Here is a 14,893-nt window from a genome sequence, read left to right on the forward strand (position 1 = left end):
AACATGCTTCAAGGTGAGTACAACATGCAATGAACAACGCTTGACGAGGTTACAAAAATATTACCCCTGTCATACTACTGCTACTCGATAAGATTTCTTGCGCAAGAAACTTTACTAAAAGTATTTTAGCTGGTTAATATTGCTGTGGTGCCACTAGCCAACTAAAGAGACGTGCGACCAGCACGAAAGAAGCTAAGGAAAACATGCGCTTTCTGTTCTTCGATGACGCAACCTTACACTCCCAATGAGCAGTATGGTGGCATGTAGCGGCATATAGCAAAACGCATAAAAATCACAGACATGATACAACATCGGCCCTTAAAGCAAACGCCGCATCTCTTTCTGCCCCTACAAACCGAAGTCGCAATTCGATGACAGCTCCCGAAATGCCGTGACGAAGCTGGCCCGGATTCTCCTGGAAGTTGAACCCATTGTCCAAATCGGTGGTGTTCCGCGACGACACTCGTGGAAGCCGTGTAATGCGCCTTCAGCGCCTCTATTTCTGTGTCCAACTCGTTTCTGCAAATAGCCTCATCGCCAGAAGCAATCTCCATGGAGTCTTGCGTTGAGAACGTATGGAAAAGACGTTGTCCTTTAACTCCGAGACAACGCAGGAGCGGCGCCTTGCAGTACGCGGGAGATAAGGTATAAAACCCGGAGTCCAGAAAAATGTTTTCGAACATGACCCCCTGTTGCTCCCACAATATAGCCGTCTTGCAGGCGCATCTAAAATTGACGGCGGCGGATGCAGAGTCATTATCGTTTACATTGCAGCCGTTGAACCCGTAGACTCGTTGCAGTCCATCACCCTCGTCGCCAAAATGTAATGGCGTATGCGTCGTCGTCGGGCCACGTGGCAGCGGCGACGCGGGAAACGCAAGTTGAAAAGCATAGCACACATTTTCTGAGCGTCGATGGCGCAATACTACGCCCACGATAATGACAGCATCGTAACATGTAGCGTGATCTAACAACATGTATAACATTCACACGCACCATGTACAACAGGTGGCGTTCATGCACGTTCCTGTTTTACAGAAACATTTCTTTACATTAAAAACATAGAAACATTTATTTTATGGAAACGGCTCTGTGGCACACTTCTTTATGCAGTTAGAGAGCATGCACACAACACAATTACAGCAGGTCATCGCACCGAAAGTCACTACATATCTCACAGCTTAATTTTGGATTTCATTTTCAAGAAAAACTGCAGGGGACGCTTAAGCTCCGCCTTAAGGGCATGACACGATAGAGTAATAGGTTAACTGCCATATATGCAGAAGGTTATTATCTACTTTACGTTCATAGATCCCTGGGAGTCACCATACCCCTCCTGGCGCAGTGGTGCAGCGATTAAGCGATGCGCCACTGCCCTGCGATGGCAGATGCTCCCAGCGATGGGCCTTGTGCGACCCAGGTTGCGACCAACCAATAATTTAACTGTCACCTGCCACAGTCGGCATTTTGCAACATCTGGTGGGCAGGTTGTGATGACGCCGCAAGGTCACGTGACCAAGGCGGCCCACCTGTCTCCTAGGTGACTCTGCGCCACCTGATTTTTCGCTCACAACGACGCTGCCAAATTTTCTGGCTAACGGGGCTTTATCGCTATCGCGTTAAAAAGGATTCAAAATTACTTATTCGAGCGCCGCTAATCTTGAATGGCAGACGCTCAGACTATGTTGACATGACTTCAGGGGTCCCACAGGGATTGGTCCTGAGACCACTGCTCGTCCTAATTTATATAAATGATATCTCACACGATATCTTTTCATTTACGTCTATTTGCAGATGACTGTGTTCTATATAGAAAAATCAACACTGCTATTGATGCTGCTCATCTGAAAACCGACTTAACGCTCATCCATGCTTGGTGTTCAAAAACGGAAAATGTATCTGAATAATTTTGACCCGCCGCGGTGGCTCAGTGGTTAGGGCGCTCGACTACTGATCCGGAGTTCCCGGGTTCGAAACCGACCGCGGCGGCTGCGTTTCGATGGAGGCGAAACGCTAAGGCGCCCGTGTGTTGTGCTATGTCAGTGCACGTTAAAGTTCCTCAGGTGGTCGAAATTATTCCGGAGCCCTCCACTACGCCACCTCTTTCTTCACTTCTTCTTTCACTCCCTCCTTTATCCCTTCCCTAACGGCGCGGTTCAGGTGTCTAACGATATATTAATAATGACAGATACTGCGCCATTTCCTTTCCCCCAAAACCAATTATTATTATTATTATTATTATTATTATTATTATTATTATTATTATTATTATTATTATTATTATTATTATTATTATTATTATTATTATTATTATTATTATTATTATACCTGAATACGGTAAAGTGTGCTCACCTTTGTTTTTTACGAAAAAAAAGCTCAAGCCCAATATCACATAATGAATTGCTTAGCCCGAGATGTACACACAAAAACTTTTATATTGGTTTTATATTGCCGAATGGCTGTTCATGGAGTTGGTATGAGGATTACATCGTTACCAAAGCTGGTAGAGCGCTGAACTTCATACCGCGAAATCGAAGATGTTCACAGCTAAACCTGAAGTAAATTGATTTTCTGTCATGTGTTCGACCTATCATGGAATATGTCTGTATTGTATGACACCCTGCACACCAGATATTAATTGATAAACTGGAGAAAATTTACAACAGAGCAGCAAGGTTCGTCTTGTCTTGGGCGGGTACGAGCGAAGGGGTAGTTGTACAGCAATTAAAAGTGATTTGCAGTGTGAAAATCTTGCTTCTCGTACAAGGAAATTTAGACTACGGTTGTTGTACTTAATATTTCGCGGAGTTTTCTTCTGAAAGTTACTTTAAACAGCCCTTTTGAAGTTTTGGACGACATTACCATTCTTGTAAAATTCGAGTACCGTGCCAGGACCAACTTGTCGGCGAATTCATTTTTTGGTAAGACCGTCCCAAAAGTGGAATCGGCTTTCGGAAATCCAACAGATACTGCGCCATTTCCTTTCCCCAAAAAACCAATTATTATTATTATTATTATTTTCGGAAATGCAAGTGTGTTTTGGTAACGAAGACGTGTTTTTCTTTTTCAATCTGTAACCCCTTTGCTTTAATGACTTCTGATAATGCGGGATAATTCTTGATTAAATTATAAAGAATGAATGTAAAGCAGACTGAACAATTTCGCTGACATGGGCATTAACCCATTATCGCTATCCGAACTTCCGTCCGTGAACAATGAATCCGAACAACGGAACCGATGTGAAAACCGAAGTGCTAGCGCACCGAATTCGCATCTGGCCAAGCCACGCAAGTCGGTCGTGATTTTTTTTTCTAACTTCTTTATATCACATGTTAGTTGTTCTTCGGTAATAATAATAATAATAATTGGTTTTTGGGTAAAGGAAATGGCGCAGTATCTGTCTCGTGTATCGTTGGACACCTGAACCGCGCCATAAGGGAAGAGATAAAGGAGGGAGTGAAAGAAGAAAGTAAGTAAGAGGGGTCGTAGTGGAGGGCTCCGGTATAATTTCGACCACCTGGGGATCTTTTATTATTATTATTATTATTATTATTATTATTATTATTATTATTATTATTATTATTATTATTATTATTATTATTATTATTATTATTATTATCTTTAACGTGCACTGACATCGCACAGCACACGGGCGCCTTAGCGTTTTGCCTCCATAGAAACGCAGCCGCCGCGGTCGGGTTCGAACCCGGGAACTCCGGATCAGTAGACGAGCGCCCTATCCACTCAGCCACCGCGGCGGATCTTGTTCTTCGTTCCCGCTTTCGATTTTGCACTCCTTGAGAACCGGATGGCACTCTTCCGGCCTGCCCTCCAAAGAGTGTTCGGCAAGGTTTTCTTTGTTGTTTTCAAAGTTTTCTGTCACGTTCTCTAAGCCTCTCATTCACAAACCAAAGACGAGCCAACTCGCCCGAACAGCCACGCTGATCGTAGTTGTCGTTTCTGTGCCTTACTTGTGCCAGATTTTACAGGAAGTGGGTGCATGGTTCTTCTCACTAATCCTGCCAATGACTTACCAAAGTGGTGCCAGAGCATATACAACAACTCCTGCGGCAAATACTATGAATTTAAAAAGGTGCATAGTGAGAACTGCGGACTGAAGAATGTTCCAGGCGACTCCACTATTTGAATAAATCTGTACTTGTTTGTGCATTGGCAAAAAATCTCGCGTCTGGAAAAAGGAGCAAAATTATGGAACATCAAATTTGACAGTTGATAACAAGATTACAATGTTCTCAGTCTATCTTTCGGTATGGTAAGAAATAACATATTACACTGTAAGGAATGCGCAGCGCGAAAATTATACAATGTCGGGTTTGGCTCTTACTTAGCTAGCCTAATTACTGATTTACTCTACACGCCTCAGCAATTCCTTGAAACGCGTTGTGAAGGCCCAGTCGTTTGAGCCTGTCCGTTGACGTGCAAAACTGAGGAAGAATGTTCGACAAGGAAGAGAGAGAGAGTGAGTGAGTGAGTGAGTGAGAGAGAGAGAGAGAGAGAGTGTGTGTGTGTGTGTGTGTGTGTGTGTGTGTGTGTGTGTGTGTGTGTGTGTGTGTGTGTGTGTGTGTGTGTGTGTGTGTGTGTGTGTGTGTGTGTGTGTGTGTGTGTGTGTGTGTGTGTGTGTGTGTGTGTGTGTGTGTGTGTGTGTGTGTGTGTGTGTGTGTGTGTGTGTGTGTGTGTGTGTGTGTGCTTGCGTGTGTGTGCGTGCGTGCGCAAAGAAACCTTAGATTTGACTCGCGAGTTTGTGCAGCTTGTGATGACGTGAAGACGTCAATAGCTCAGCAACTGCCAAAAGCCTCGTGTGTCCCGTGGAAGAGGAGGCTATCATGCTACATAACGCTGCACACTTCGTTACCACCAAGAAACAGGAGGCAAGAAATGCTTGGCAGCCTTTCTTTTCTCGCACGGAGTGTCACAATACCAATGGCACTACCCGGGACCAAACTGGAAGAAGACAGAACAATGAGACCCACGAAAAACTGTGCGCACTGACTACGATGGTGCCAGTTGTTTTAACACATTTTCTGTTGGAAGAAATTGCCTAAAGTGTCCAAATTTTATCGTACTTTCTACTTTACCATGTCACGAAAATTCTGTAGCGATAGCTACGTTACGGTAGGATTTCGAGCCTTCAGCGTGACCGCGCCACGGTCACTTGGTGCGGAGCAGCTGCTGCTGCCGGCGGCGCGGCGCGCCGGCGAAACCGAGCTGCAACAGCTGTGCTCATGCACCATTTCAAGTGGGACGAAGATGAAGAAGGAACGCCCAGCGAAACGGAGCGGCGAAAGACTGACTTTTCAATTCAACTGAGCAAGTTCCACTCGGCCAGCTGTAGCTATCGCGTCACTCCTGGTTTAACCAGAGCTAAACCACCACCATATTTTTCCTTTAAGAAAAATAGTCACCCTCCTTGGTATATCTGACGTTTTTCTATATTTTTTTAGTTTCAAATGCATAATAGTTGTTACGCTTTTCGCGTGTCATAACACTTTGTTGCCAAGGCTCAACCCACTGTAAGACAGTATCAACGTACATGTATGATATTGGTGATGTGTATTCGTTATCTCTGAGTTTTGCCAAAGCGGCAAACGTGATAGAGCAAACGGGCAATAGGACACGGTGTCGCGAGTTCATCCACTAGTAGACCCCGAAGCAGGAGAAAAAAACTTCACTGTGATTGCGTCCACCGATTAAGTGGGACTGCACGAGCCCTGCGTCAACGACACACGTCATTATTGCTGTCCATTCATAGATACAGAAAAAAGACCGCCTATTCAAGTCATTTATTGCATCCCGAATGACGTGATGCTTCAAAGGCCGCTGTTTGTTCAAAGGCTGAGTGTCCGTGCCAGGCACGAGATCACGTCGAGGCCGTGAGGAGGTTGCACTGTTCCGTGCCGGTGGAGTGCGTGTACTTGTCGATGAGGTCGGCGAAGAGCGCCACCCGTGTGTGCAGCATCGGGTGCTCGCCCACTCTGCAGCCCTTGGCGCCGCCCGACACCACTCCGTGCAGCGTCCACGCGCCGTCCACTTTGCTCATCACGGGACCACCCACGTCGTGCTACGGAGGGAAGCAGTGTGCGCGAAACGTTTCTTCACATAGGAAGCATCTCACGCATTTAATGGTATTCGTGGTAGAAATTGTAACAGCAAAAAAAAAAGAATGTAGCCAATTTCTGAAGCCAAATACGAAACACGGGTGACCAAAAAGACAACACTATTCAAGCACCTCTTTTTCTTTCCAACTTCCACCAGGAAAATCACTGCAAATCAGGGGTTGATCGGGATATAAATACGAAAGCAGGCAGCAGTGTCAAATCACGAAAACCGTTGTTCCAAAGGCTGTTTCAAAGCCAGTAGCATTTGAAAATGTTCTTTGAAAAATTGTTGGTTTCTTTCGTATAAATATACAAGACAAGTAGTTTTATGCAGGAAAGAAAACTTGACCAAACGCCATTTTTTGTTCGAACGAACCTACATTTCTCTTTCTACAGGCAGCCTTCACATCATTTGTTTGCTTTTTTTTTTTGCTACTGAGTGCTTTCTGGTCAATACTCGCAAGAGGCGATTATAGACGAATTACCATCTTTGCACTCAAAAGCGAGGCGGTGACGCAAGTTTAAATGTTCCGAATTAAAAACTGTATTTGAACAAAAATGGCGAACTTATTACCCTTGAAGTTGACGGATTGCCTAAATAAATATAAGGGAAAAAAACCGAGCATGGTGGAAACAGCCACCATCTAGCTTCAAAGGAGATGCCCCCAAGTTCCATCAATCCTCGGCATGATTCTTTTTTTTTTTGTCTCCTGGCTGTGTGTGCCGTGCTGCTGTCTAGAAGTACCGAACGCCAGGTTCACTTTTAGCGCAATCATTTGTTCTCACCAGATGCGTGCAGCTTTCAACGATTGTACTTAACTTCAAGAGCTCTCACGTCTTAGAAAACGTACAGCGTACGCCAAGAGCTCTCAGGCCACAGGTCTTCCTTTTTGGCAACATATTTCGGCACTTCCATCGCCTATGAATCTACCAAATAAGGCTCTCAGTGGCGAGAATAGCACTTCCATTACCCTCTGCAGAGATTTTGCGGTTCAGGGATGTCGAAATGTCCTACTACAGGGCTCAAAAGCAGTCCCTGCGACCTGAGAACTTTTGGCGTACCCTGTGCATCAGCTAGCTGGGATAAATCGTTGCCGACAGCGCTGGCATTGCATTTAGTGACAAATGTTATCTTAGTTGAGTGGGGGCATTTATATGTTTTTGCCGCCCCTCTGACAACAACTGCAGCGGCATGCATGTCGATGGGTACCCTTCCTTCTAGGTATGAAATATATTTATCAACTCATCGAAGATATACGTGCACAAAAATTGGTGACCATTCGCTATACTTTTGTGGTTTGCACATCGCTTAATGTAATCCGATTTCTAGCATCGAGAGAGCCGCGCTAAAGCTTGTCGACAGCACCGACCTTGCACGGGGATCCATGATCGTAGACAGTGCAGAAGACGCTCTTTGGCACCTCCTCGTCGTTTTCGTCGTAGCACATGTTGTTGGTCACAGTCTTCACACGGGCCTGGCTCAAGCCGCTCACTGGAGAGTCGTGGTCGTCTGTTCAATAAAACAGCGCGCAGATATGAAGAGGCCTGCCGTATGGGGTGAATACTGAACTGTATGACGTGAACGTTCACCGACCTCAATGCGTTCAGCACTGCACAACGTTAACACCAGAGAATAGATTCAATGCAACCGCGCTATAAAATGTTCCTGAATAAATTTTCGACCACCTCCGAAGCACTTCCATTTTAGCAGAAACTCTGCTTCACACCGCTCATTGCGGCTACGAAAACAAGTCGGGAGGACATTGTTTGAATTTATGAGCCATATCCGTCCCAACATAACGTGAACGGGCAGAGGGGTGACAAAAATTTTGGGGGTGCAGAACGCCCGCAGCGAAGAGTGCACTTCTCTTTGCTGTCTGCACGGACTTCACTTCACAAAGCGGTACAGTCCGCTTGCCTCAGTTTCAATGTCGTGGCGTCGGCGATCGTGACATGCGATTTTTTATTAATGTTTCTGCCCGTAAGATGGCGACGAAGAAAGCGCAACGATTTCCTGCGTAGCAAAGAAATAATTCATTTGAAAAATCAATCATTAGCATCAAGTATGCTTCCCTCTGTATACTCGTTCTCGCCGAGGGAGCTCGACAGACAAATGATCTGCACTTTCGCCTACTACAGCAATGCGCGTTCTACGCCTCTCTGCGGAATTCTCTGCAACGTTTCGCAAACGGCAAAACGCAAAATGTCCACTTACGAAGGTTGTCGAGTAGATTTAAAAAAAGAAACCAAGTCTATTGGAATTATCTCGGGACGTTCTACATCAACATCGGCCGCGGCCTACGGCTTAAAGGCATTTGACAGCACAAATAGGCCGCTTTCTTCATGACGTAAGTTTATGTTCCGCAATGTAAATGTCAAAAGCCGTGATACATGATCGATACTCACGGTGTGTGTGTCCGTAGCCGGTGGCGTACACGTTCCATCCTCCGACAACGGGCGCGTTCTTATCAGGAAGGCAGATAGGCTGAACGGTGTCGGTGCGGTTCAGCGGCTGCTTCAGTCTCAGGATGGCGATGTTGTTCTTATCGGGGGAAAAAGTGCAGTTCTTCACTGACATGCCCGTAGAAACGCTATTCATCATGAAAATTTCTTGTCTTTCGAAAGGCACACTATAAAGAAACCATTAGCTGACAGGTCGACCTGATAAGTGCCAATAATCTTGCGACCTCGAGTACGCTTGATAAGCCCAAGAATGATTTGCGTAATCACGCGACCATATTTTCTGCCGTGTGTAGTCAGCTGATTTTGTTATGCTATTCTTCCTTTTATTCCTTTATTACTCTCTTGTTGGTTATCATAGATCAGCGCAATTCAACCCTTGAATATTCGATACAGTTCTTACTTTTAACAGCTGCATTGATCCAGTGTTTGCAAGAGCTGTTTATTCAATTGCTATCCCTTTGTGTTTAATACTATTTTATTACCTCTCAAGGTTTGCTAGATTACTGATTCTCTGTGGTGCGAAGCCGAGACAATGTCAAACAAACGCTTCAGTTCCGTCGCATAGCTTTTGGCGCACAATGCTCACACCGGGATCATAATGCTTTTACGAGGAATGCACGCAAGCTAAACAAGCTCAATTTAGAATTAAATGACTCATTAACGATTTGTTTTAATGTAAGTACGACGGTAGTAAGTAATATTAATGTTGTAAGTTCTCACACTGCGTTTATACTCAAATAAAAAAAGGTAATTCACACCCAATTCCACGTTACAGCGTACACATAAACACTAAAGACATACTTATCTGGATTATAATGTACAACTTTCATTTCTTCCCATTAAGCTTTTTTGAGATCCTTGTCTCTAGATATACACTCTGACATGATCAACAATTCTGGGCCCTTTCAAGCAAACAAGCTACAATTAATAATAAGATGTCTTTCTTTATGAAGCCATGACTGAAAAATCTGCAATACGTAAAAACGATTGTTGAAACCGCTGTACTGTGCCTACTTCTTAAAACAATATTGCACTCCTATAGTAAGGCTTCCGCATAAAAACTTCATTAATATCTATGTGTTTAAATCCAATTGAGTTTCGGAAGATAGGATACCTGATATGTGTTCACGTTGTAGACGACAGTTCGACAGATGAAAGACTTAAAAAGAGAAGACACGCAGACGACGCCTGTTTAAAACCGATGTTCTGGCTTACCACGTGACCGCCTTTGTATCCCTTGTACACACAAGCCTCCGCGACGTCAGCGCTCATCTCTCCCTCGGCGACCGAGTCCCTCGAGTGCGCGCCGGCGAGCACCTTGAGCACTCCGACGTCCTTCAGTTTCCTGAAACCGCAAAGAAGCGTACCCGCTCGTGTGTTCTCGCAGACTCAGCTTGGAATGGTTCGAAACGGCCTGTTAGCTGAAGGTTCCGCGTTGAAAGCAACGGGATCAGTGATGCGCCAAAATGTACCCCTGGACGCTGAATGCAACGCAACGCAGTGTGGGTTTCTAGTTGGTGGTGGTAGCGGTTGTTTCGTTATTTTCTTTATTTAATAAAAATGATAAGAAAAGAGGGTGACGGCAGTTGTAACTGCCATACTGCTGGTGTATAGTAAAAGAAATAAAATGGAGATAAATGCATGGAAAAGGGTGCTAGAAGGACCGAAGATACGAGTGTCTTTACACGATATAAACAAATAGGGATACACACACACAAACACACATGGAAATGGGCTCTAATGTGCAAGACTTATTTCTTGGTTATTTTTTTATTTATGGACAAATAAATGTGTTTTATAACGCCAAACTCTATACTTATTAGTGAACCAATAGTAATTTATGAGACCAACGCTCATAAAGGAAAAAGTTTTTCAAGAGACCTGCCAAGATGCAAAAAATAAATGCTGCAAAGCCAAACAGAACTTTCTTCCACATTAATAACATGCAGGTGCTTATTTATTTATTTATTTATTTATTTATTTATTTATTTATTTATTTATTTATTTATTTATTCTTCAACTTGGGGGCACGGTTGCATGATCTTCAGACGCAAGCAGCAAGTATATGAAGGCAAACCAGTATATAGGGCTGCTACAGTGCGAGTAGGCGTACAGACTGCATTAATATACAATTGGTCTCTAAGCTTCCGAAATATGTGGAGTCCCATGGTCATGCAGTACGGCAGACTGCTAAATTATGGCGTGTTCCAGCAAAAACAAACCAATGAATGTAGCAAAAATAGTTTTTCTGTGGCTGTAATTAAATTTCGCAGCTGCAGTCGCTGTGACGGCAGCGATGAAGGGGAAGCTTTCCGGATGATGCAGCGCACATATCTAGCATGATCGCGCGGGGGCCAGCGAACATCAGAGTACTGAGCAGTGTATACAAGCATCCCACTGACAACGGCTGCCAGAGTTGGATAACAATGCCTTGACTAACCGTTATCTACACGAAAACGACGTTCTATTCACGTGTACATCCATGTAAAAGTTGCGTTCAGGGATCAGTTTACGTGATGAGTTAGGGATGAGTTCACCTTTCCAACCTTAGCATTATACGATTTTCGTACTAAAATATTTTGTTACTACCGAAAATTCTGACTATGGAAAACAGCTAGACAATTGTCTTTCTTACCATAGAACTTTGTAATGATTTGCAGATGTCCATTAAATCGCGACTATCCTGTCCGCATTTAAAAAAGCTTTTCAAGATGCTTATTTTGCAGCAAGTTCCTGTTAATCCCTGTTTGAACCAGGTTTCTACTTATTTTTTTCTTTTCCTTTATGTCACTTTACGAGTAGCTTTTCGTACTTGAATACAGCGAATTTCTCCCTTTTTTATGCTTACTTTCTGCCTCCCTATTTCGCAGTTCGACCACTTCTAGGACGCGATTCGCTGTGTCCTTAAAGAAGCAATAGAAAGAGTTGAGGAAAGCAACCTTTTTTTTTTTTACATGAGCATCACGAAGGACTAAATGGCTGAATTTCAGCCTGGGCTTATAACCGGGACGGCAAATACGCATGATATATGTGAATATTAAAGCAGAGATAGGTATTGTTTGTGCTCATTCATCACCATCATTGCAGTATTTGTTCAATACGAGGCGCGTGCCTTTTCTTCCTTAGATTTGCAAGACGGCAAAGTGAAAAGAAGTCATTGGTTTTATTACACGTTCCCTTCGGAATGTTACCATTTACCCTGCCTTGGTGCATGTCGCCCGGCGACGAACAGTGAGCAGATTTGGCTGGTCTGTAAGAACTGCAAAACACTGAGAGCCTGGTTGACTCCGCCTTAAAGTATTGCACGCTCAGATTAAGGATTGCCGCCTATTGTTTCCTGCTCGAAGTTTCGTGGCTGGCTTCTGTACCCTATCTGACATCATGCTGGTGTTGCATAGCAGAACAGAAGCTCAGTGCAAGTTTCCTTTGGAAAGGTATTTTTCACATTCCTGAGCGGGCACTTAATTAAAAGCACTTGCGCTCCCAATAGGCCCCCATCATTACCAGATGCATTGTGCAGCCGTGACCACATGCTCGTCGTCGACCAGTGCCCCGCTGCAGCGGTGGTGGCCGTCGCGCATGTTGACCTGCACGTGCCAGGGCCAGCTGCCGGGCACCGCCTCCTTGCCGCCCTCGATGCGGTCGCCAGCCTCCAGGGAGGGCTGGATGCGGGGCACGCCGCACTCGCCTGCGTACGTAAGGTTATATGCATGGGCTCAAAACAACACTGTCCACCAGATTCGCACTCTACACGTAGAACCATTTGTAAATCCATCGCAAGCAGACACAGCAGTCAGTTCCAGGCTCCCACGGGTTGCTACCATATGCTAAGCCAGCCGAGCTTCTAGTGTGCAGGGTCGGCGTCCATGGCGCTTCCCTGGCATTCTCGCGAGGCTGTCAAAGGCTAGGAACAATGCTAATGTCGTCGAGAAGCATCACGGGGCGCTTCTGATAAATTTAAACACTATTCAGGTGGGTCTTGCAGTGGGTGCTTTGGGAGTGTTTCCTGCTTGGCATGCGATTAATCTAAGCGTACCTGGCCGAGAACGTCGGAGTGGAAGCTGTCATTATTAAGGAAATCGGCGCTTGTGGGAGGCAGACGTTTTTCGACACTTGACTAACAAGGCTATACTTTCTGCGCCTTTTGTGCGGCGACCCCACAGCGGCCGCCGTCATGTACCTTAGTTGATAGCGTGAGGGGCTTATACATTGAGTTGCTATTGTTGTTCACAAGGGCAGCAACACCCGAATACATGTTATTCCAAAGCATGCATTGCCTTGTTCGTTTACTTGTGTGGCGCATGCCCGTGTTTTGCATATAAGCATGCAAGTTTATTGCTGATGTGAACGAAGTAAGAAACATTTTCATGCATGCTCCACTCAAATGTGACTAATTCACACCATTTTGATTCGCTTTCTTTTATAATTTCAGGCTATTTTTCAAGAGCGTTTTGCCACTTCTATTCACAGCAATTAAAAATGCATTCGTATCCGCCCTTAACGCCGCCCAACCGCTGAGCATTTTACGATTACACCGACCCGTTCAGTGCCGGGAACATCATCAGTATTCATTCTAATTACAAACATGACCAAACATGTGTATATACTGAAGCCAGTTCTTATTTCCACTAGGGTAAGGCTAGGCAAGAAAGATTTTCCATTGTAACAAAAAGCACAATGCTTGGCTCTATATCTAGTTCTCTTTTAAAGCAACGTATACATTATATATAATTATTAGCCGAGATTTAAGATGCTCACACTTAGCGCGCGTGACTTTTGCAAGGGTAGCTTCACGAGAAAGCGTGTATGCTTTTTCTTTTGTGCATGCATCTTGATGTTCGCGTTGATTTCTCATAGCTGCTTCTCTATCGAGCTGCTTCTCGTCCGCTTTCAGCTTAAGTGTGAAGGTCCCACCTCGCATTCCTCAAAGCTGTAATTTCCCACTTTCGTAAAATCCAGTTATTTCGCCTTAATTACACACACTGATGATTTGCTGTCGCTCTACAATCGACATCACAACACTGGATAAGCTATAAGTGCAAACGATTGGGCTTCTCTGTATAACAGCCACGTACGAGGAACGGATGAACGATTTCTTTACCGTTCTACTTCCTCCTCTGTATGTCTTCATCCTGAATAAGATACACCCCACAATACACACACCCTCACGCCCATGTTGCTGAGAGACAGCCACACTATATCGCACTATATTGGGCTGCCAACGCAATCCGGCGGTTTCAGTCATTTACAATGCCACGCCGAAGCAGTGGGAAGCAGCGCTGTATAAGTTGGGAACTCGGAGATCATCTTTCGCTGGTCGAACGGTCGAACGGGCCCAAGCTGCCGCAGCCGCCGTTGGAGTCTCGACGCGGGACTCCACCCATGAAAACTCTCAAAACTTTCGAAGAGTAACGAATAAATGTTTTTTTTTCTCTTTCTCCATAATCTGGGCAGAGATTTCTTCTCTGGTTATTTCATAAAAAGTAGTTCATTGTTCTTTGTAAGTTTTTTTCAGCAACACATCTTTTGTTCCCATCCGTCTCACAGCTTGGTTGTAAAAAATTTCTAGTTGCATCAAACATTTTTCATCGTTTCTGGATTTAAAACTGGCGAGGATTAAGCGAGCAGCTGAGCCAGAGGAGCGGGGAGGCGCGACTTTTTCATTCGTTCAGATGGCCGAACCAACGCCGTCGCGGAGAAATGTTGATGGTCTTACCGACGTGATGCGCGACGGCCGTGCCCACCAGAAGAACCAGGCAGAAAAGAAGAGACTGCATTTTTAAGCCCATCTGTGTATACCGTCAGGACAAGCACTCTGATATGGGCGAGTACTGGTATATATACCGTCGTCTCTTGTTTACTTCCAACTCCGTACCGATAACGGGAATGTCCGGACACGTGCTGCGGCGAGCACAATCGGCTTGCACCACGCTGTCATCATCAATGTCTCTTCTTTTTACTTGCTTCCATTGTGTTCTTCTGCGAGATAGGCTCCCTGAGCCGGCAGTCTATTTAGCTGACGCTGCCCTATTTAGAAATATAGTCGGGGGCGCCAGACAGACAGAGAGGCAGGGATATGAGATAAGGAAATTTCCCAGGATAGGGTGGCGGCGACTGGAACGGCACGCGGCTGGTTGAAGACTGATGAGAGAGGCCTTTTGCCTGTAGTGGGCGTAGCCCGGCTGTTGCTGCTGCTTCTGCTGCTGACGATCGCCTGTAGTACGCTCCTATACTAGCGCGCATGGCGCTGGTAGTATTATCATTTCTATTAGGGCGAACATGGTTACGACATCGTTTTGAGAGGATGGCATGCA

At 45.0% G+C, this 14,893-nt stretch overlaps 1 protein-coding gene across 1 annotated transcript; it reads right to left on the bottom strand.

Annotated features, from left to right (window-relative positions):
- Positions 1 to 5,784: 5,784 nt before the first annotated feature.
- On the bottom strand, positions 5,785 to 14,452 carry LOC144128774 (chymotrypsinogen A-like). The gene is made up of 6 exons (XM_077662449.1): positions 14,296 to 14,452; positions 12,084 to 12,267; positions 9,795 to 9,924; positions 8,523 to 8,658; positions 7,487 to 7,626; positions 5,785 to 6,079 (listed from the first exon to the last, which is right to left on the bottom strand). Exons 1-6 carry the CDS (start codon positions 14,366 to 14,368, stop codon positions 5,879 to 5,881), a joined length of 864 nt encoding a protein of 287 aa, XP_077518575.1. The 5' UTR covers positions 14,369 to 14,452; the 3' UTR covers positions 5,785 to 5,878.
- Positions 14,453 to 14,893: the final 441 nt, after the last annotated feature.

Source organism: Amblyomma americanum, chromosome 4, assembly GCF_052857255.1.
Source record: "Amblyomma americanum isolate KBUSLIRL-KWMA chromosome 4, ASM5285725v1, whole genome shotgun sequence".
Lineage (NCBI taxonomy): Eukaryota > Metazoa > Arthropoda > Arachnida > Ixodida > Ixodidae > Amblyomma > Amblyomma americanum.

What these genes read in the sequence shown, in the direction of transcription:
- LOC144128774 (XM_077662449.1), bottom strand. Translation starts at nt 14,368, where the DNA reads ATGGGCTTAAAAATGCAGTCTCTTCTTTTCTGCCTGGTTCTTCTGGTG. An exon ending in GGCCGTCGCGCATCACGTCG is followed by an intron (nt 12,268 to 14,295) that starts GTAAGACCATCA and finishes TTACGTACGCAG; the next exon opens with GCGAGTGCGGCGTGCCCCGC. An exon ending in CGGCTACGGACACACACACC is followed by an intron (nt 7,627 to 8,522) that starts GTGAGTATCGAT and finishes TTTATTGAACAG; the next exon opens with ACGACCACGACTCTCCAGTG.